This window comes from Moschus berezovskii, chromosome 11, assembly GCF_049115385.1.
Source record: "Moschus berezovskii isolate FMDL1 chromosome 11, NW_MosBer_1.0, whole genome shotgun sequence".
NCBI lineage: Eukaryota > Metazoa > Chordata > Mammalia > Artiodactyla > Moschidae > Moschus > Moschus berezovskii.
Genome location: NC_142470.1, coordinates 89,131,061 through 89,153,470, shown reverse-complemented (window position 1 = coordinate 89,153,470; position 22,410 = coordinate 89,131,061). Strand labels below are relative to the sequence as shown.

The 22,410-nt window shown below is 42.8% G+C and overlaps 1 protein-coding gene across 2 annotated transcripts in view; it reads left to right on the top strand.

Annotated features, from left to right (window-relative positions):
• Positions 1 to 22,410, top strand: part of VIT (vitrin) — a 129,542-nt gene that overhangs the window by 55,507 nt on the left and 51,625 nt on the right. Inside the window, exons 5-7 of one of the 2 annotated variants that reach the window (XM_055400861.2) lie at positions 8,531 to 8,664; positions 13,921 to 13,998; positions 19,776 to 19,967. In XM_055400861.2, the coding sequence (XP_055256836.1) occupies positions 8,531 to 8,664; positions 13,921 to 13,998; positions 19,776 to 19,967 (404 nt within the window). The remainder of the gene's footprint in view (positions 1 to 8,530; positions 8,665 to 13,920; positions 13,999 to 19,775; positions 19,968 to 22,410) is intronic. The other variant, XM_055400862.2, reaches the window with a different exon arrangement.

The window sequence follows — 22,410 nt, the reverse complement described above, 5'->3', positions numbered from 1 at the left end:
CATTCTGAAGGCTGTCTTTTCACCTTGCTTAGAGTTTCCTTTGCTGTGCAGAAGCTTTTGATTTTAATTAGGTCCCATTTGTTTATTTTTGCTTTTATTTCCAATATTCTGGGAGGTGGGTCATGGAGGATCCTGCTGTGATTTATGTCGGAGAGTGTTTTGCCTACGTTCTCCTCTAGGAGTTTTCTAGTTTCTGGTCTTACATTTAGATCTTTGATCCATTTTGAGTTTATTTTGGTGTATGGTGTTAGGAAGTGTTCTAGTTTCATTCTTTTACAAGTGGCTGACCAGTTTTCCCAGCACCACTTGTTAAAGAGACTGTCTTTTCTCCATTTTATATTCTTGCCTCCTTTGTCGAAGATAAGGTGTCCATAGGAGCATGGGTTTATCTCTGGGCTTTCTATTTTGTTCCATCGATCTATATTTCTGTCTTTATGCCAGTACCATACTGTCTTGATGACTGTGGCTTTGTAATAGAGCCTGAAGTCTGGCAGGTTAATTCCCCCAGTTCCATTCTTCTTCCTCAAAATTGCTTTAGCTATTCGAGGTTTTTTGTATTTCCATACAAATTGTGAGATTATTTGTTCTAGTTCTGTGAAAAATATTGTTGGTAGCTTGATAGGGATTGCATTGAATGTATAAATTACTTTGGGTAGTATACTCATTTTTACAATATTTATTCTTCCAATCCACGAACATGGTATATTTCTCCATCTATTAGTGTCCTCTTTGATTACTTTCACTAGTGTTTTATAGTTTTCTATGTACAAGTCTTTTGTTTCCTTAGGTAGATATATTCCTAAGTATTTAATTGTTTTTGTTGCAACAGTGAATGGAATAGTTTCCTTAATTTCTCTTTCTATTTTCTCATTATTAGTGTATAGGAATGCAAGGGATTTCTGTGTGTTGATTTTATATCCTGCAACTTTACTGTAATCATTGATTAGCTCTAGTAGTTTTCTGGTAGAGTCTTTAGGGTTTTCTGTGTAGAGGATCATGTCATCAGCGAACAGTGAAAGCTTTACTTCTTCTTTTCCAATTTGTATTCCTTTTATGTCTTTTTCTGCTCTGATTGCTGTGGCCAAAACTTCCAGAACTATGTTGAATAGTAGTGGTGAGAGTGGGCACCCTTGTCTTGTTCCTGACTTTAGGGGAAATGCTTTCAGTTTTTCACCATTGAGGATAATGTTTGCTGTGGGTTTGTCATATATAGCTTTTATTATGTTGAGGTATGTCCCTTCAATTCCCACTTTCTGGAGGGTTTTTATCAAAAATGGATGTTGAATTTTGTCGAAGGCTTTCTCTGCATCTATTGAGATAATCATATGATTTTTATTTTTCAGTTTGTTAATGTGGTGTATTACGTTGATTGATTTGCGGATATTGAAGAATCCTTGCATTCCTGGGATAAAGCCCACTTGGTCATGATGTATGATCTTCTTAATGTGTTGTTGGATTCTGATTGCTAGAATTTTGTTAAGGATTTTTGCATCTATGTTCATCAGTGATATTGGCCTATAGTTTTCTTTTTTTGTGGGGTCTTTACCAGGTTTTGGGATTAGGGTGATGGTGGCCTCATAGAATGAGTTTGGAAGTTTCCCTTCCTCAGCTATTTTCTGGAAGAGTTTGAGTAGAATAGGTGTTAGCTCTTCTCTAAATTTTTGGTAGAATTCAGCTGTGAAGCCGTCTGGACCTGGGCTTTTGTTTGCTGGGATTTTTGATTACAGTTTCAATTTCCGTGCTTGTGATGGGTTTGTTCAGATTTTCTATTTCTTCCTGGTTCAGTTTTGGAAAGTTGTACTTTTCTAGGAATTTGTCCATTTCTTCCAGGTTATTCATTTTATTGCCATATAATTGCTGATAGTACCCCATTCCCTTTTTAAAAGCCTGAGCAAAGCGAGACTCAGCACCTCTTCCTCACGCTGAGAGGCAGCTACAATGCTTCTGACTTTTAACACAAAAATGACTGCCTGCACATTTCCTCAGTACAACGGAATATAAATCCAGGGACAGAAAAATTTCCCCCAGAAGAATATAAAAAGATAAGAGCTATTTCTATTTACTAGTTATGAATAAGGGACCATGGGATAATTGGGATAATTTTTTAAAAAATAATTTGAATTGTCAGCCCATGCCAGTGGTGTGCTGGTCAGTGTTTACCAGTTAACCCTCTTAAAAGGAGGAGGGGGGGTAGATGCTGATTTATCAACGTCCATAGTATAAATACTCCCACTGTGGCTGATTTCAAGCTGCCATTGTGAAATGAACCCCGTGGCACCATCCTGAACCTAACAACCAGCTTTCACAAGTCAGCGTGAGGCGCATCCACACAGAGATGGGCCTTCGAACACAGAAGCAAAACTAGTGTCGTCCCAGGAGAAGATTTCCGTTCCAGCTGAGAGACAAAGTTAACTCAAGGAATTTTTACAAAATAAAATCAGAGTCATCGTGGAAAGACAAGATTCAAAGGCATTGTTAGAAAGTGAAGTGAGTGAAAGTCACTCAGTATTGTCTGACTCTCTGCTACCCCTTGAACTGTAACCCGCACGCGTCCTCTGTCTATGGAATTCTCTAGGCAAGAAAACTGGAGTGGGTTGCCATGCCCTCCTCCAGGGGATCTTCCCAAAACCAGTGATCAAACCCATATCTCTGGCGTCTCCTGAATTGCAGGCAGATTCTTCACCATCTGAGCCATGGAAGTGGTGTAGCAACGCCATGGAGAAGGAGGTATTGGGGAGACTGCCAGGTTCTCCAGAGAAGAGAACAGCATGAACAGAAACATGGTAGTGAGACTCTTGTCGTTTGTCAGCAAAGCTGGGACTGGCCTTGCTGTGGCTGGGAGAGTGAGGGGCCCTGACTGAGAGCTCCCCGGAGAAGGGCAGGCAGGGTTGCAATGCTGTGAGGGAGAGATGGGGACTTGATGTGGGGAGATGCCTGCAGCTTTTGAACTCTGAGAGACAACTGTGACCATGTGGGGCAAACCCAGGATTCCAGGTCGCTGAGACCTGGGTTCACATCCCTCCCTTGTAATTTAGAAGTTATGAAGTCTGGAGTCACAGGCTCCCTCGACCTGCCCAAGCCTATCTCTGTGAAGTGGGAACGACAGCATTCCCTTTGCTCCACAGCTGGTAGGTTTGCTGGGAGAACTCAGTGAGATACCAGGAGTGGGAATGATTCAAAAGCAATTAAGGGTTTTATATGTCAAGTATTATTATCACCTTCTTTCCTTTTGAGCTGTTAGGAAGTTGAGTGTTGAAAGTTGTTGACTCACCATGGAGGTGGGAGGGAAGGAAATTGCAGCGCTCACTCCTGTAGAGAAGGAAGGGTGTTGATGGGAACAAATCTAAGGACTTTTTCAGTTCCCCCATTCTGTAAATTACAGATGCCCAAGGGAGCCATGTTAGGCTCTGGGGCAAGGAAATGACTTACTGGAGCCCCTGCTTCAATGGAAGCAAAGAGATAGATATGTCAGTTACTGCCATATCAGGATCTAAAACCTCCAAAATCCTAGAAATTAAAGAAACAATGTCCAACCTTTGGGGACTCTTTTAAATGAGTTTAGTTTAGCTTACACACCTTCCCTGGCCCAAAATAAGAGGAATAATGTGCTTCTAAAAATATTGTACCACCCTTTGAAATAGTTGAGATCATTCTGTGATGTCACAAAACCAAACTGGAAATTTGTCAGGAAAGAGGTTTTACTTCAGGGAGAACCAGTAGGAATTAAGACATCAAAGAGAAACTTGTGAAAGAAAAAGAAATAAATAAAAAAGAGGATTAAATTAAATCATCATTTTTATATATATATATATATATATATACACACATACATATGCATACATATATATGTACTTATATATAAGAAACCAAAAAGAAGAAATTTAAAGCATGATCAGGTCCTGTCATATGAAAGAGAAGGACATCAGACCTGGGAGGTCAGCTGCCAGGCCATGTGATGGAAGCACCATGCATGGGGTTGGACTGCAACGTGAAGGTCCTCTTGCTCTCCCTGCTTTCATATCTCTAAATAAAGATGGTGGCTGAATATCACTAATGAACATAGATGCAAAAATACTCAACAAAACACTAGCAAACTGAATCAAATAATACATTAAAAAGATCATCCACCATGATCAAGTGGGATTTATGCCAGGGGTGCAGAGTCTTCAGTGTTCACAAATCAACTGGTACGATGCACCATAGTAACAAACTAAATAATAAAAGCCAACATGATTATCTCAATAGATGCAAAAAAAGCTTTTGACAACATTCAACACACATTCATGATAAAAAACTCTCCAGAGAATGCGCAAAGAAGGAGCTTACCTCAACATTTCTGGTTCAGTCTGCCTGCAATGAGGGAGACCTGGGTTTGATCCCTGGGTTGGGAAGATCCCGTGGAGAAGGGAAAGGCTACCCACTCCAGTATTCTGGCCTGGAGAATTCCATTTCCAGTGTTCATGTATGGATGTGAGAGTTGGACTGTGAAGAAAGCTGATTGCCAAAGAATCGATGCTTTTGAACTGTGGTGCTGGAGAAGACTCTTGAAAGTCCCTTGGACTGCAAGGAGATCCAACCAGTCCATTCTAGAGGAGATCAGTCCTGGGTGTTCATTGGAAGGACTGATGCTAAAGCTGAAACTCCAAGACTTTGGCCACCTCATGCGAAGAGTTGACTCATTGGAAAAGACTCTGATGCTGGGAGGCATTGGGGGTGGGAGGAGATGGGGATGACAGGGAATGAGATGGCTGGATGGCATCAGTGACTCAATGAACATGAACTCCGGGAGTGAACTCTGGGAGTTGGTGATGGACAAGGAGGTCTGGCGTGCTGTGATTCATGGGGTCGCAAAGAGTCGGACATGACTGAGCGACTGAACTGAACTGAACTGATATAGTTCATAGGGCCACAAAGAGAAAGAAAAACAGCAGCAGTGGAAGGGTGGGATGAATTGAAAAAGTAGCGCTGATATATATACATACACTATCATCTGTAAGATAGCTGGTGGGGAGTTGCTTTATAGCACAGGAAGCCAAGCCTGGTGCTCTGTGATGTCCTAGAGGGGTGTGATGGGGGGAGAGGTGGGAAGGGAGGCTCAAGAGGGAAGGTATATACACACACACACATATATAGATATACATATACACATATATAATTATGACTGATTTGCATTTTGTATGGCAGAAACCAATACAACATTATAAAGCAATTTTCCTCCAATTAAAAAAAAAAATTGGAGACTTCCCTGGTGGTCCAGTGGTTAAGACTTCACCTTCCAATGCAAGGGATGCAGGCTCGATTCATGGTCAGGGAGCTGGGATACCAAATGCCTTGTGGCCAAAAGATCAAAACATAATAAATCAGAAATAATAATATAACAAAATCAATAAAGACTTTAAAAAAATAAATTTGTACCTGATTCATGTTGATGACGGCAGAAACCAACAAAATATTTAAAGTAATTATCTTCTGATTAAACTTTTTTTAAAAGTCAATGGGAAAAAATGGTTAAAGATTTATAAACCTAAAAGAATAGCATGTGAAAATAAAGTTAAGAACCAACCTTATAGAGAAAAAGAGAAACAGCTGGAGGGATTAGGCTCCCCAAGTTCTGACTATACTACAAAACTACAGTAATCAAAACAGTATGGTACTGGAGCAAAAACAGAAATATAGATCAATGGAATAGGATAGAAAACCCAGAAATAAACCCATGCATTTATGGTCAATTAATTTAGAAGGCAAGAATATACAGTGGGGAAAAGACAGTCTCTTCAATAAGAGCTGCTGCTGCTGCTGTGTCACTTCAGTCGTGTCCGACTCAGTGTGACCCCATAGACGGAAGCCCACCAGGGTCCCCCGTCCCTGGGATTCTCCAGGCAAGAACACTGGAGTGGGTTGCCATTTCCTTCTCCAATGTGTGAAAGTGAAAAGTGAAAGTGAAGTCGCTCAGTCGTGTCCGACCCTTAGCGACCCCATGGACTGCAGCCTACCAGGCTCCTCCATCCATGGAATTTTCTAGGCAAGAGTACTGGAGTGGCTTGCCATTGCCTTCTCCGACTTCAATAAGAGCTGGGAAAACTAAATAGCCATGTATAAAAGAATGAAGTTAGAACAAATAGTCTTTAACACAAAAGTAAACTCAAAGTGGTTCAAAGAGCTAAAAGTAAGGCTAGACACTATAAAATTCTTAAAGGAAACCATAGACAGAACACTCTTTGACATAAGTTGCAGTAATATCTTTTTTGGATCTACCTCCTAGAGTTACAAAAACAAAAATAAACATATGGGGCAAACTAAATTTGAAAGCTTTTACACAGCAAAGGAAACCATAAACAAAATGAAAAGACAACCAATAGAATGGGAGAAAATATTTGCAAACAAAGCTACTGACAAGGTATTAATCTCCAAAATATAAAAATGACTCATGTATCTCTATGTCAAAGAAACAAACAACTCAATCCAAAAATGAGTAGAAGATCTAAATAGACATTTCTCCAAAGAAGACATGCAGATAGCCAAAAGGTACCTGAAAAGATATTTAAATCACTAATTATCAGAAAAATGCAAATCAAAACAATACTGAGGTATCACCTCACCCTGATCAGAATGGCCGTCATCAAAAAGTCTACAAACCATTAACACTGGAGAGGGTGTGGAGAAAAGGAAACACTCCCACACTGCTGATGTAAATTGATACCACCAGTATGGAGAACAGTTTGGAGGTTCCTTAAAAAAGTAAAAATGAACTGTAATGTGATCCAGCAATCTCACTCCTGGGCATGTATCTGGAGAAAACCATAATTCAAAAAGACACATGCACCCGTGTTCATTGCACCACTATGAACTATAGCCAGGATATGGAAGCAACCTAAATATCCAGACAGAAGAATGGATAAAGAAGATATGGTATCTATATACAATGAATATGAGCCATGAAAAAGAATGAAATAATACCATTTGCAGCAACATGGATGGACTTAGAGTGAATGGACATATATTCACTTATATTAGACTTCAGTTCAGTTCAGTCGCTCAGTCGTGTCCGACTCTCCGCGACCCCATGAATCACAGCACGCCAGGCCTCCCTGTCCATCACCAACTCCCGGAGTTCACTCAAACTCATGTCCACAGAGTCGGTGATGCCATCCAGCCATCTCATTCTCCGTCGTCCCCTTCTCCTCCCGCCCCCAATCCTTCCCAGCATCAGAGTCTTTTCCAGTGAGTCAACTCGTCGCATGAGGTGGCCAAAGTATTGCAGTTTCAGCTTTAGCATCAGTCCCTCCAATGAACATCCAGGATTGATCTCCTTTAGAATGGACTGGTTGGATCTCCTTGCAGTATAAGGGACCCTCAAGAGTCTTCTCCAACACCACAGTTCAAAAGCATCGATTCTTCGGCGATCAGCTTTCTTCACAGTCCAACTCTCACATCCATACATGACCATGGGAAAAACCATTGCCTTGACTAGACGGACCTTGGTTGGCAAAGTAATGTCTCTGCTTTTTAATATACTATCAAGGTTGGTCATAACTTTCCTTCCAAGGAGCAATATTAGACTTACAGGACTTATATTGAGTGAAGTCAGAAAAAGAAATGTTGTAAGATATCCCTTATATGCAAAATCTAAAAAGAAATTATACAAATGAACTTATTTACAAAAAAAAAAAAAACACCTCACAGAAACAAGTCACAGATTTCAAAAACAAACTTAGGGTTATCAAGGGGAAAACATGGGTGGGGGGGTGTATAAATTAGGAACTTGGGATTAATATACACACTACTATATATAAAATAGATAACCAGCAAGACCCTTCTGTGGGCTTCCCAGGTGGTGCTAGTGGTAAAGATCCTGCCTGCCAATGCAGAAGATGTAAGAGTCATGGGTTCATCCCTGGGTCAGGAAAATCCCCTGGAGGAGGGCAGAGCCACCCACTCCAGTATTTTTGCCTGGAAAATCCCATGGTCAGAAAAGCCCGGTGGGCTGTAGTCCAGCGGGTTGCAAAGAGTTGGGCACAACTGAAGCGATAAGCACTCAGGTACGCACGGTCACTTAGTTGTGTCTGACTCCTTGTGACCCCATGGACTGCAGCCCACCAAGTTCCTCTGTCTTTGGGGATCCTCCAGGCAAGAATACTGGAGGGGGTTGCCATGCCCTCCTCCAGGGGATCTTCCCAACCCAGGGATCAAACCCAGGCCTCCCATATTGCAGGCGAATTCTTTACCATCTGAGCCACCACCAGGGAAGCCCCCTGTATGGCACAGGGAAGTCTATACTCTGTAATAACCTGTACAGGAAAAGAATGTGAAAAAGAATAAGTGCATGTACATGAATAACTGAATGACTATGCTACACAGCTGGAACTACCACAACATTGTAAATCAACAATACTGCAATTTAAAAAAAATTTTAATGTATAACATGTAGAATAAGAAAAACATTAAGATGGTGACTGGTTTCATAGTCTATTATATGTCAAACAATATTCTTCTCCTCTTTCTTCAAAAACAGTTTTTTCTCTCTTCACAGTGGCGTGCTTGATAATTCAGGAGGGAAAATACTTGTTCGGAAAGTGGCTGGACAGTCTGGCTATAAAGGGAGTTACTCCAACGGTGTCTGGTCATTATCCCTTCCACGATGGAGAGAATCCTTTGTCGTCTCAGGTACGTCTAGGCCCCGGAGAAGTGCTGCCCTACAACTGACTCCTGGGTTAAGTGACCTCAGGGGACGAAATGTGCTCTTTTCAGTGTGCCGTTAGCTTTATTTTATGGCCCACCTCCTTACATAAAAATCTGAAGCATTAGTTCTTCTGATAATTAGGATCATGAAACAATGAATTCTAATTACAGTGATAAATCACTACCAAGTCTGGAAATACAAAAAGACTCCAATTACTCATTTTAAACACACAGCAGCTATCAGTAAGTCCAATCAAACTTTTAATTAAGTGAATTACATTTAATAACTTGGGTTTTTGAGTTACTCCTTTAGTTATGCCAAATGTTCCTCATATCCAGCTTATTCCTTGAGAAGTCTGGTAAATGAATAGATAAGGACAGGCTTTTAGAGAACTGAGCTACAACTGTATTTGAGATTTCTTTTTTAAGACTAATTATTTCACTGTTAATCAGTTCTCACTATCTGGCTTCATAGGATTTTATAGATAATCATTTTCACTTTTTTTTTTTTTGCCCTCTTCCAAAGAGGTAACGTCAATGACCTAATGGCTAGTGTGCCTTCACAGTAAAAAGATAACCAAGTATCTCTGTATTATCATGACCTGCCTGTTCCCCGCTTTTTATTTTTGTGAATTTCCCCAACCTAACCTTTTATTTTGAAAACTTTTAAGTATATGGAAAAGTGAAAAGATAGTACAATGAATGCCCATATTCCCTTCAGCCAGATACACCAACTGGTAATATTTTCCTGCACTTGCTTTATCTGTTTATATTTTGCTTGAACTGTGTGACAGTAAGCCGCTGGCATGGTGACAATCATCCCTTACTGCTTCAGCACACATCTGGCAAGGACAAAAGCATTTTCCCAAATAACCACAGTACAATGCCTAAAAGAATTTGCATTGCTACAATAATGTTAATGAATATTAATAAATACGAAAAATAAGAGATAGTCTTATTCAGTTTGGGGTATATCCAACTATACCCCAAATATTCTTCACAACAATTTCTTCTTCTGTTAGGGGGTGGATCTACAATCAAAGATCACCCATTGTATTTACTTGTCATGTCTATTTGGTTTCCTTTAATCTAGACCTGTCCACCACCACACTTCCATTTTTGGTCATGAGTAGCAATGACATTTTTTTTTAATTTTATTTATTTTTGGCTGTGCTGGGTCTTCGTTGCAGTGCATGGGATTCTCCTTGTGGTTGCTTCTCTTGGAGGAGCACAGGCTCTAGGGCATGTGGGCTCAATAGTTGTGACACGTGGGCCTGGTTGGTCTGTGGCATGTGGAATCTCCCCGACCAGGGATCGAACCCCTGTGCCCTGTATTGGCGGGCTGATTCTTGACCACTGGACCACCAGGGAAGTCCTGCGATGATATGTTTGAAGTCTCAGCCAGTCATCTAGGACTATGTTCCACAATCTGGACCGTAAATAGGTCTGGTTATTGCCTCATGCTTGGATTCAAGTTAAATATTTTAGAACGATACTACATAGATAGTAACATAGCACATCCATTGTGTAGTATCATAAATGGTCATAAGGAGACACATAATGTCATTTTGTCCATTTGTTGGTGATGCTTAATTTGATAACTTGGATACTTTATAATCTCTCTCCATGGTAAAGATAGCAATTGTAATTAATTAGTGATCTGTAGGGTGATACTTGAAAACAGCATGAATAGCTTGTCCCCCCACCCAAAATTCACCCAATGGTTTTAACATCCATCAGTGATCCTTGCCGTAGCAAGAGTAAAGTCAGAAATTAAAAAATTATCCTTATTCTAATACATTTAATAGCTAGTGTTCTTACATAAATGAGCCCTCCTCCCCACACACAACTATTTTTCCAAGTACCATGATGGACATACAGACTGTTTTTTAAAATACAACATGCTATAGACTATTGTCACCATTATTCTTCTTGATGCTCAAATTTTCCAGGTTTGGCTGCTGGGAGCCCTTCCAGCTTTTGACACGCCCCATCAATGTTTGAGCACAAGACAGTATTCTGTCTTCACCTTGTACTTTTTACTCTGCTCTGGACATTGAATCTCTCATTTTCTCCTAAGAGGCACTGCAGGATTTTAAATACATTCTAGCAAACTTTTCTGGCATTCCCCACAAAATCAGGAGCCATGTGACTCTCCTGAGAAGGCACCACCTGTGGAAGGCCAGATATAGCAAGGAAGAGAGAAATGTCTCATAATATAGCAGGCCTTCCAATCTGGGTGGGATTTTTGCACCTTTAGATGCCCTGTGTCCCAACCTCTACTATCCTTTTCTCATAATTTTAGTAGGACTACAATCAGATCTTTTAACTTGAGCAACCTCTGTTTCCTCTTAAATATGGAATTCTGCACACCCAGGGCTCAAACTATACCAGTTTCTATGTCAGGTAGTGGGAGGTCATTAATCATAGTACTGTGAGCTTTACCTCATAACAAAACAGAGGCCATATGAAAATACTAAGGTCTAGAATACAAATTTGCCAATCTTAGAAGGATAATCTCCACATTGGTGTTTACCAAGTAGCTCCTGGGGGAATAAGAGGGTTTCGGTCTTCGGTGCTTAGCCTGCAATCCAAGAATCCTAATAGAGGTTTAAAAGAAAAATTAATGCCATGAGAGTAGAGATGTTTTGGATTTTTTTAATGAAAATCAGTCTGCTGTGTTATTCCCTATAAGTCTCAACTGCTGTGTCATCTCATTCCACCTGGTGACATTTAACCAGAAACACTTTTTGCCATTGATAATAAGCATATGTGCTCTGCAAAGACCACCAGCGAATGAGCGTGGAGAGCACAATGCCACATAAGGGTCTCAGCTGACAGCGGCCAGAGCTTGCTCATTCACTGTCCAGTGGCTCACGGCCAGCGAGTTTTGCTGGATCATGTCAGAGTCCTCTTCTGAAGGTTCAGATGCCTTCGTGATGTTTCTCTAGGCTTTTATTTCCAATTGTCACATGTTGCTATGCGTCTTTAATTAATTCACTTTGGCAGGCTGGGAGGGGCAGGAGAGGGGCTGTGTCTTTTTGTTCAGCACAGTCTTTCCACAGTTCAGAGATGGGAAAGGTCAGAGAGGAACTTCCTAACGCTGCCTGTTTCTCCTCTGATCCACATTTCAGAAAGCTGAGCTCAGGCTCCTTTTTCTTCTGAATAGAAACAGAGAGAACCACAGGGTTTTAGATGTGGGAAGAATAGGAAACTGAGGAGCCGGTGTCCCTCTGGCGTTTGCTGTGGATAAAGTGAGGCCTCACCAAGGCACCCTCCTTGGGTCTGAAATAGCCCCACTCACTGTCCACCTGGGCTTCACAGTTGGCGCTAGTGGTAAAGAACCCGCCTGCCAATATGGAAAAAGTAAGAGATGCAAGAGACACAGGTTTGATCCCTGGGTCAGAAAGATCCCCTGGAGGAGAGCATGGCAACCCACTCCAGTATTCTTGCCCCTAGAACCCCATGGATAGAGGAGCCTGGTGGGCTACAGGTCATGGGGTCGCAAAGAGTCAGACAAGACAATGACTTCGAACAGCACACACTGTCCACCTGGAGCAGGGCCAAACCAGGGTGCCCAGCCCTGCTCTAGGTGGGCTTTCATGAGATGAAGTAACTCCCATGAGCCCAAACATTTGGCTCTTTCTCACCTTGAGTGACATTCATAGCTAACACCAGAATAACTTCTTTGCATCTCTATGGTGATATATGGTTCCAAAACATCTTAACTGTTTTTTTCCTTCAGATCCCTACAACATTGTATAGTAAGTTGGTCCATATCATTATCCATATTTTCTGAATTAAAAAAAAAAACACCAAGAGTCTTAGAGATTGAGGCAGTTAATCATTGGTAAAATAGAAACAGAAACCTAGATTTTCTGGCTCTCAATCCCAAACCCTTCCTGAGACCCTGTTACCCATTCTACCTCATGACTCTTGCTGTTCCTTGTGCCAGAAGGACCTTTGGTGAACTCAGGCACTAGATTCTTTTCCACTGACCATCTCTTATTTGACACTCTACACCGTCTCCTCTTCAAGCCCATCCTATAAAAATATTCCCTTGGGTTGATAGTTAAAAATGCTTTCATGATCAGGTGGAAATATCACATAACAGGTGAGACCCCTTCCGAGTGTATTTAAATTTTAACAGAGATCTAACTGAAACTGTTAGTCACTCAATCATGTCCAACTCTTTGTGACCCCCATGAACTGCAGCCTACCAGGCTCCTCTGTCCTTGGAATTCTCCAGGCAAGAATACTGGAGTGGGTTGCCATTCCCTTCTCCAGGGGATCTTCTCAACCCAAGGGTTAAACCTGGGTCTCCTGCATTCAGGACAGAATTTTTACTGTCTGAGCTACCAGGGAACAGAGATCTAAGCACTAAGGTAATTCCTCAGTTATACTTACTGAGCATCTACTACCTTCCAGACACTACCCCCAGGCCCTGGGGACTTAACAGTCACCTAGTGAGACCAATTACCTGCCTCAGGGGGGCTTGTGTTCTACTGACAGTTTCCATTTCCTTAGAATGAGGCTCCCTGGTGGAACTTCAGGCTGACTCCCTGGCAGAGGACCACCGTAGGCAGCAGTCCTCACAGGCTTGTTCAGTCACACCAGGCCTGAGACTTGCCTACCCAGCCCCAGGCCTTTTTCTTGTTTATGCCTCCACCATTTCCCTGATACACATTAGCATTCCTTATCTAAACTTGCACTCCCTGGGTGGGCAACAAATGGCTATTTCCAAGGCTGATCTCTGTTTACCTACTTTCAAGTTTCTCGAGTGCTGTGGAATTCAAATGGGTCCCACAGGGTCCATGAACGTGAAAGGTAGTTGTTCAAGCACAGCCAGTCGGCCACCGGAGCTCTCTTGTCCAGGAGAGTGTAGGGAGGATTTTCATCTACTGACCTGGTTCAACATTCAGAGTCACACGAATGAAAACTTCACCTCCAGGTCACATCTTCACAAGCAAATAAGGGTTGCTCATGTTAATTCTGGGTCATGAAGATGTTATGGCTTCCTTTCTAATATTAATAAAACACAGGCAATACAGAAAAACACAATGCCACTTGACTTTCTCACTGTAATCAACAATTCAGCAAAGGATGGGAGGGGGTGGAGACTTTCTGATTTCATTAAACTCAAGAGAAACAAATCAGAAGGAGGGAATCAACTTATCAGGATGCAACCATCTAAAATCTCTAGCTCCAGAAATAAATAGTTTTTTTTTCCTTTTTTTGCAGAAGGTAAACCCCAAAAGGGTGTAACCTACCCATCGTCTCTTACATATTCATCATCTAAAAGCCCAGCTGCCAAAGCAGGCAAGTGTCCACGTGTGATTTCATCTAAATCTGATTTTATAATCAGGCAATACTGTGTTTTAGAAGATAGGGTGGAAATTAGCATCTTAACCAGTCAAGCTCCACTGACTCCAGTAATATTTTAACAGATGCCAGGAATGCAGGCACAGAAATCAATGGGCTGAAGAGTGAGGCTTTATTTTTTGTTTATGCAATTCCGAGATTATCTCTGTGTTTGTGTCATTTTTGTTCAGAATGACTGTTGCCTTGAATTTTATTGTATTGCTACTTTAGAAGATGACATGACATTCTGTGTGGAAATGTTCCCTGGTGGCTGAAAGGGAAAAGACTGTCTCTACTTAGGTATGAAATGAAGGGAAGCAAAGAAGGTGATGTGGCTTCTTTGACAATAGCAAGCCGCTAATCTCAACGACACCAGCCAAAACAAAACTGTCTGTGAGGTTGTGCCAACCCAGCTTCCTGTGAACCACTAAGCGGGTACAGAGAGAACTCAGGCTAGGAAAATACCTTTTTCTGGGTTTCTGTGTAAAAGCAATAACCATGCTATGCGTTCCTGTCCTTTCGCCAGGGGTGGGGTAATAATTTGATTTCTCATCAAAGAGAAGCTGTGAGTTGTTTTATGGTGGGATTTAACATTACTTCCAGAAACTTGAAATAATGAAGAAACAAATAGTGAAGAATTGGAAAGCCTGGTGTGCTGCAGCAGTGGGATACCACTGAGCAACTGAACAACAACCAGAAACTTGACAGGATAGCTGACTTTGTTCATATCCATAAAGTGAATATGGTTTTAAAACAGGCAGTACAAGCTAGCTAGCATTTATTGAGCTTTTGCTGTGTGCCAGGCATTGTTCCAAGATCACTGGAACGTTTACTGATCTTTGTATTTGATCACCCCAGCAACACCACGGATATGTATTAATTCTGTTCTTAGCCCTAACTTAAGAGTTTGAGGAAATCGCAGCACCAGAGAAGTTTAGTAACTTGCCCTTTGCCACACAGCAAGTAAGCAGCAGAGCTGAGAATCACATCCAGTCAGTCTGGCTCCAAAAACCCTCCCTACTCTGTTATCCTGTATTTTTTTCTGCCAGTTACAGTGTATATAAAGAATCATGACTTGAGGCACTTAGCATTCAAATAGAGGATGTTTTTCATTCCCTGCCCCAGTTACTCTCCAATAATATCTTTAATGACTTCTTAATTATTCCAGTAATCTAGACCTGTCTTTGTTTGCTTAACTGCACAGAATCAACTGTTCCTTAATGCCTCCCACAAGCAGAGGGTGGCGCCCCCTGCGCCCTGTCCCCTTCTGCCGTGGGCCGGGGAGAGGACAAAGCATGAAGGGAGGGAGGGAGCATCCTCTTACCCTGTACACCGCTCTCCCCCGGAGGTGGCCTTGGACCCCTCCACTTCTTCGAGTCCTTTTGCTGAGGGGCCTGGGTCAGGTGGGGCCACAGACAGCACAGTTCTGCCAGCATGGCCCCACCCATGGGAAGTTCAGTGACTTCTCCTCATGCAGAAAGTGGGCACAGAAAGCGGGGACCGGGGCCTTCTGGCTTCTGCACTGGGCCATGGCCAGAATCTGGACAGATTTCCACACCCCGTCCTGTGACTGTGCCAGACACCTGTCCCACCCCTGAGGCAGAGCACCAGGACAGCCCCATTTCAGATATGTTTCAGCACCTTCCCCAACGGTGCCACTCTAATGGGCCTCGACGACACCAGAACTCTACTGGCACCCCCCTGAAGTGGGTCAGGGTGAGGGGAGAGGCAATGGAGGGGAGAGAAACCAAGCGTAAGCAATGGTGAGATGACCAGATCAGTTGGTTTCTAGGTCCTCCATAGCAGAGACTAGTTCCAAAACTTCTCTATCTGCCCCTGCACCACGGCCCAGCTTAGCACCGCCCACCCAGCAGGCCTGACTCACTGACCACCAGGAGGAATGTGATGGAGCTGGCACCTTCTCACACTGTGCTGCTACGTACGTATATTTTTTGGCCATACCATCCTGCTTGTGGGATCTTAGTTCCCCAAGTAGGGATTGAACCTGGATCCTTGGCAGTAAAAGCACCAAGTCCTAACCACTGGACAAGCAGGGAATTCCAATGCTGCTATGCACATTTAAAACTAGCAAAAGCCATATCTCCCACGACCATATCTCCCATGACATCATCTCTATTTCTCACTATCAGCCTCTTATCACGAGACCATCCAGAGTTGTCTGAGTCTGAAAAATTAAATTCAGTCATTCAGTAACCATGTGTTGAGCACATTTGGTTGCAGACTCTGAGCTCAGCTGTAAGGATTCCAGCATAAAAGAGATACTGGGGTCTTATCCAGCCTCAAAATTAATGGAACCTCTCTTTCAAGTGACAGTCCCACCATGCAGTGAGTCTCAACAATTCAAATAAAAAATCCAGTGAGAACAGTAAAAAGGGTGGCCCCCTTGGTTGCCACTCTTTCTTTAGTGATAAAATTCCTTTAGAAACTAAAGGAAGAGGGAGAACTGGAGATATGCAGGCCAGTAGGTGCTCAGGTCCCAACATCCCTCTAACAAGATGCTTCCTGATCTCTCCTAGAATGTGAGTGAACAGATAAATCAGGTTAGGATAATCCCCTCAAGCATCGCAACCCTCCCCTGGGGGAGAGGCAGGTGTATCATGATGATGTCAGCTGCTGTCATTTATCAAAAGTCTACCATGTGACAAGCACTGTGCAGCCCCCTTATAGACATGATCTCTAACTGTGACAACAGCCCCCCAAGTAGGTCTGACCATCTCCACTTTACAGCAAAGGGAGCCAGGCTCAGAAGACTGGAGAAAGCCTCATGGCCAGGCTGGTGAGGGCTGGGGCCAAAAGTCCAGTCTCCTGGAGCTTCTCCAATCAGATTTCCTGGGCCCACCCTAGATCAGGGGATCAGAATCTCTGTGAATAGAGCCCTGGATCACCCCCATTGCAATCCTAATGATGTCCAGGTGTAGGCAGCTGGGGGATCCCTTGGTGCGGTTGAGTCTGGAGCTATTCTTGACCTTATCCAAAGAATAATATGTCAAGAGTCTGCGGGAAGTTTTGAAATGTTTTCCCATGAAAATCTTTGAAAAAAGCCTAAGCTTCCATATACCTGAAGTTGTACAAAGAAACTATTTTTTAGTAGTTTTATTTCAAATTGCTCAAAAGGAACCTGGTCTCATGAAGAATTCACTTGGTATCACACCAGGCATTATATTCAATAAGGAACTGGAATCATTTGGGGTATTTTCTCTATCTCTCTCTTAGAGATAGTTCTATTCCTTGAAGGAGAGCGGGAAAAAATGACTAGGTCTTCCATGGAAGAGTGTGGAAGACCAAGGAGATGGTTCTGTTGGTTGAATTTATTTATGCTTGAAAATATCTGTGTTCTAAGCAAATAACAGAAATGGCTGCCCACAGGATATTTCATTTGCTATCTAGCAAATCAATATCAGCAAAGGCAGACTGGCAGGGAAGCAGGTTGGCAACCTCAGAATTAGCCAATGGTAGGAGAAAAAGATAATCCAGATCCTTAGTATCTAATGAGTTTAAAGTGGCAAAAAATATTCACTATTTTCAAGTAAGTTTTTCTTTTAATTTAATTAATTGTGCTTTAATTAATAATTTGCAAGTACAATGAACTGTCAGTTTATTTATAGATTTCTCTCCAAATTAGTAATATATCTTATTTCATAAAATATATGAGTGATTCTGTTAAATGGCTTTTCCCTGTATGAACCTGAGCCTGTGTCTCCCTAAAGAGGCATTAATGCCTGGTAGCATTTACCAGAGGGTATAACAGAGGAGTACTTTGGAGAAATTAGAAACTTCCCTAGGACTTGTTATGAAAGTTCAGTTCCTTTAGAGTAATGGAAACGTCATAAATCACTCAGGTTTAGTTTTGCCCAAGGATGGTGTGAAGACTGGCTGAACCCCTGAGGCTGCTGCCAGCTCTTTAGCAATTAGTCTGGCACAGTCTCCATGCGGATTTAAAGACGACCAACCACTAGCAAGCATCAGGGTAAATGCGGGATCCGCTTCCTGCCCTGCCAGGCTAGCCCTGCAAGAGCAGACAGGATGGCCAAACTCCAGCCCAGTTCCAGGGTGTTCTGTGCTGACCTGTGCTTCCAGGTCAATGCTCTGACTCCCACAGGAGGTGACAGTGTCAAGGTGGGGAAACTGGCAAGTCCCAGTGCTGGGAAGTGGGTCTGGACACCCTACCCCACCTCATGTTTGGCTGCATGTCTGGACAGGGCTGCAGTCTGACATGGCCCAGCACGCAGTTCCATGTCCAAGAGGAGGCTGGGTGCCTCCCACAGAGTGTAGAGCTTTCTATATGAGATGCTACCCACTTTGGCCTGCTGATCTGTGTACCAAAGATGCTTCATCCTTAAGCAGAGTTACTGCTAGAGCTAGGATGCTATCATAGGCTGAAGAAAAAACCCCTGAAAAGAAATCTGTATCCTAATCCTGGAATCTGCAGATGTCTTCTTACACAGCAAGAAAGGGGTAGGGGCAAAAAGGTTGGGAGGCTGTGCTGATGTGATTACGTTAAGGATCTTTAGATGGCTGGGGCAGGGTGTGGTGGTGATCCTAGACTGTCTGAGAGCAGGGTTGTCAGGGAGACGCAATGCAATCACACATATCCTCCTAAGAGGAGGGAGGGGGAGATTTAACACACACAGAAGAGTAGGCCGAATGAAAGTAGAGCAGAGTGAGAACTGAGGATGCTGGCCTTGAAGACTGGCAGGGTGTCAAGTCAAGGAATGCCACTGCCACCAGGAAACAGAAGAGGCAAGAAGCAGAGTCTACCTTAGAGCTTCTGGAGGGAGGTCAGCCCAGTGATACTGATTCCAGCTTTCTGCCTCCAGAACTCTGAGGGACTATATTCCTGTTGTTTAGGGCCACTGAGTTTAAGGTAATTAGTTATAGCATCCCCAGGAAACTAATACAGATGAACAAATGCAGAATGGCACACCTGCCATGGGGTCCAACCGGCATAGGTGAGGGTGGCTGCTGTTCCCTCCCAGGACTGGGGTGCTGTTCACTTTGGAGACCATGTGGTGTTTCCTTCTGATGCAGACCCATGGTTCTCTATACAACCCCAAGGTCCAGTGGGCCACTTGCCCCCCATGCCCTCAACATAAATAATTCAGATAAATAGCTCATAATAAATAATTCATAATAAATTATAATTCATAATAAATTCAGAAATAATTCATAATAAATTTAGAGCATTTAAAATTGTGGAAGCAATCTAAATCATCACATGTGGATGAGGAGTAACGTTTAGAAGAAGAAACGAGATGGTCTTTACCATCTGATTAGTTCTGTTACCCCATTTTATAGATGAGGAAACTGGGACCTAGAAGAGTTAGTTGTCTATTCATGAACCACAACCAAAACATCTAAGATACATTCTGTAAAACAATGAAACCCTGAAAGCACCCCTTACCTCTAGGCCAACACTAACTGAAACATCATATATATCCGTGAACCATTGTTTCTGGTGTATGGCAAATTAATTTGATGATTAATCATGCTCAGCCTTGTTTATGTGGCTATTGTTTGAGCTGCCTTTTAAATATTTTATCATTATTTCATCTTTGGTTCATTTATCGACTTCTTCCTTCATCCAGATTGTACATTCCTCCACAGCATCTAGCACAGGACTTTGCTCATAGCTAGTGTTCAAGAACTACTTATTTCTCTCCAGAAGAGCTTACCAGCTATTCTGTAAGCCCCAGTGTAATTCCACTTTCTTACAGGTGAGACCGCAAAAGCAGATCAGAGCCCATCAGTTCCAGGGACAGCAGCACAGCCAGTTTCTGTGACGCAGGTACCAGGGACCACTGCCATTGAGGCCACCCACACCACCTTGCCAAAGCCCTTCCCATCTGCAGGCTCTACCACCAGCAGCCTCCGACCACAGCCCGTGGGCCAGAGAAGCAAGGATCTGGGTGAGTAGGTAGACTGTGTGTTGCCGTGTGCTAGAAAAGTGGGAGACTGGGTTTTTAGGGTCAACAGCCTGTCTGAATGCCTGTGTATGGAGTTTTGAGCTGGGTAAGGGAAGAACTCCTGAGACCTGGGCCGGGGCTGTATGCCATGTCTTCCCATACTGAAGGGGTAAATTGAGCTCATGATAATTCAAAACTGAACTAAAAGCTAAGCAAACTATGTAGAAGGACTTAATACAGATTTGAAAATAGGACTGCTGTTAATCATACTTTGGAAGGTAGGATATTATGTGAAACTTTCCCACTGTAAAATCTCCATTTCTCCAAAAGCTCAGTTGGAGGGCTAATAGATTCCTGTGTAAACACTGTTGGGTTTTAAGGGACAAACTGAATACTCCTGGAAGTCTTCAAATATTAGAAGCAAGCAACAAAAAAAAAGAATCCCTTTAGGAAAAGTCAGATAGCTCAAGTTTTTATTTCTTTTCTGACTGCTTTTTGTCTTACTATTTGTATCCATTTCTCAAGCCATGTTTTAGGTTTTACCCAAGTCCAGTTTATGGAATTAATCTTGGTATTACATCGAACATGACCTTAGGAGCCCATTGGATAATCCAAACAACAGCTTTACACAGTCTTCTATGTCAGGCACCCTGGGCAGTGAGCATCTACCTCATTTCTAGAGGTCCTCTGGCAAGAGGGTAGAAGTTCCACAGAGTGGGTGTCGCTGTGTCTCGGCTACTTCTCAATATCTCCCACCTGGTATCACTTTTCGCTTCTAGGAGGAAGTGCCCAGGACTGGGTCTTTTCAGCCTCACCTCCAGCTTCCAAACATCACTGCCACATAGCATGGCCCTTCCCTCTTCCCTGGCAGAGCCCAGCTCTCTAGTCATCTTTCTATTCAACAAGTCCAAACACTTTCAGTATGCTAGACACTTTTCTAAGCCCCTGACAAACATTAGCCTATTAAATCCTCAAAACAACCCTATAAAGCAGATACAGTGCTTCTGATTTGATTAATTCATCGTATTGAGGAGGAAACTGGCCCCTAGTCACACTGATGGGAAGCAGCAGAGCCGGGCTCCAAGACCAGCAGCCAGCTCTCCCGTGACACTCCCCCCCCACCCCCCGCCGCCCCGGCGACAGGAGGCATCTCCACCATGAGCAAACACCCAAGGCGCTAACAATGCGGCCCAGAAGCTGAGGCCTGACCTGCCTGGACGTGGACAGGGTGACAAGACTAGAGGGTCTAGACACAGCCAACTCCTGCTCTGCTTAGTAACAGACAATTACAGAACGCACAGTCCATTCTCTCCCTGTGCCAGGCACCCTGCACACATTATTTTAATCTTCCCAACAGTTCTATAAAATAGGAATTATTTATTCCATCTGATGCATGGCTCACGGAAGAAGCTATAACATAAAGTCCCCAAATAAAAATACCACAAAAATAATTTCTGAAATATATTAACACACTACCCCATCATCTTGATTCTTTTAAAGACTTGTGAGTAGCTGAGTGAGTTGCTTGCTTCTGGTGTCTCCTTAGAGGATGGCAATTTTTACACAACACATATAATTAAGCCTGGGGCATATTTACTTTGCTACACTGGGAGCTTGGAAATCCTGTTACAAGTTGGGCCTTTGCTTGTGGAAAACCTCAAGCAGCTTGAAGCAGTGGCTCCCAGCCTGGCAAAGCTTCCTTATTCCTGGCTTGGGGACACACGCTTTGGGCAGCGGCCTCGCAGCTCGTCAGTGTTTGCTCTTCATCCCGGTCCAGCGCCCACGTCCGTGCTGCCCCACAGACTCCTGGACAAATATCCAGGGCAAGCACTCTGTGCAGCCTGCGCCCTAATTGCTACGAGAGGAGCCAAACTGGGGAGGGAGGCAGGAAGAGAGGACTTTTTAAAACGTGAATGGTTTACTCAAAGGATTTTCTGTAGGAATGAAGAGTGAAGATTCATGTTTGAATGTCTATGTCTTTTTTTTTTTTTAATAACAGCCTTCTTGAGATACTTTTTGCCTACCGTACAATTCACTCATTTAAAATATTCAGTTCAGTGATTTTCAGTGTACTCAAAGTAGTGTGACCATCACCACAGTCAGTTCTAAAACATTTTCATCACCTCAAAAAGAAACCCCACACTCACGGTCACTCACCACGTCCCCCTAAAGGCCTCCCCCACTGGCCCTAGATAACCACCAATCTACTCTCATGAATGCCTATCCTAATGCTTGGCTGTAGATATTCACTGTGATATTTTAGCCCAACTGTACTAAATAATATTTAATACATAGATAACTTGTTTCTTCAAATAGCTGATAATATTTTATTAAATTATGAGAGCAACTCTCCTGCTGATGGACAAGTAAGTCGCTATTGATGCATTTAAGTTATTTTTTTTTCCTTTCATATATGTGACTGTAGTCAAAAGATTCTAGAATTGAT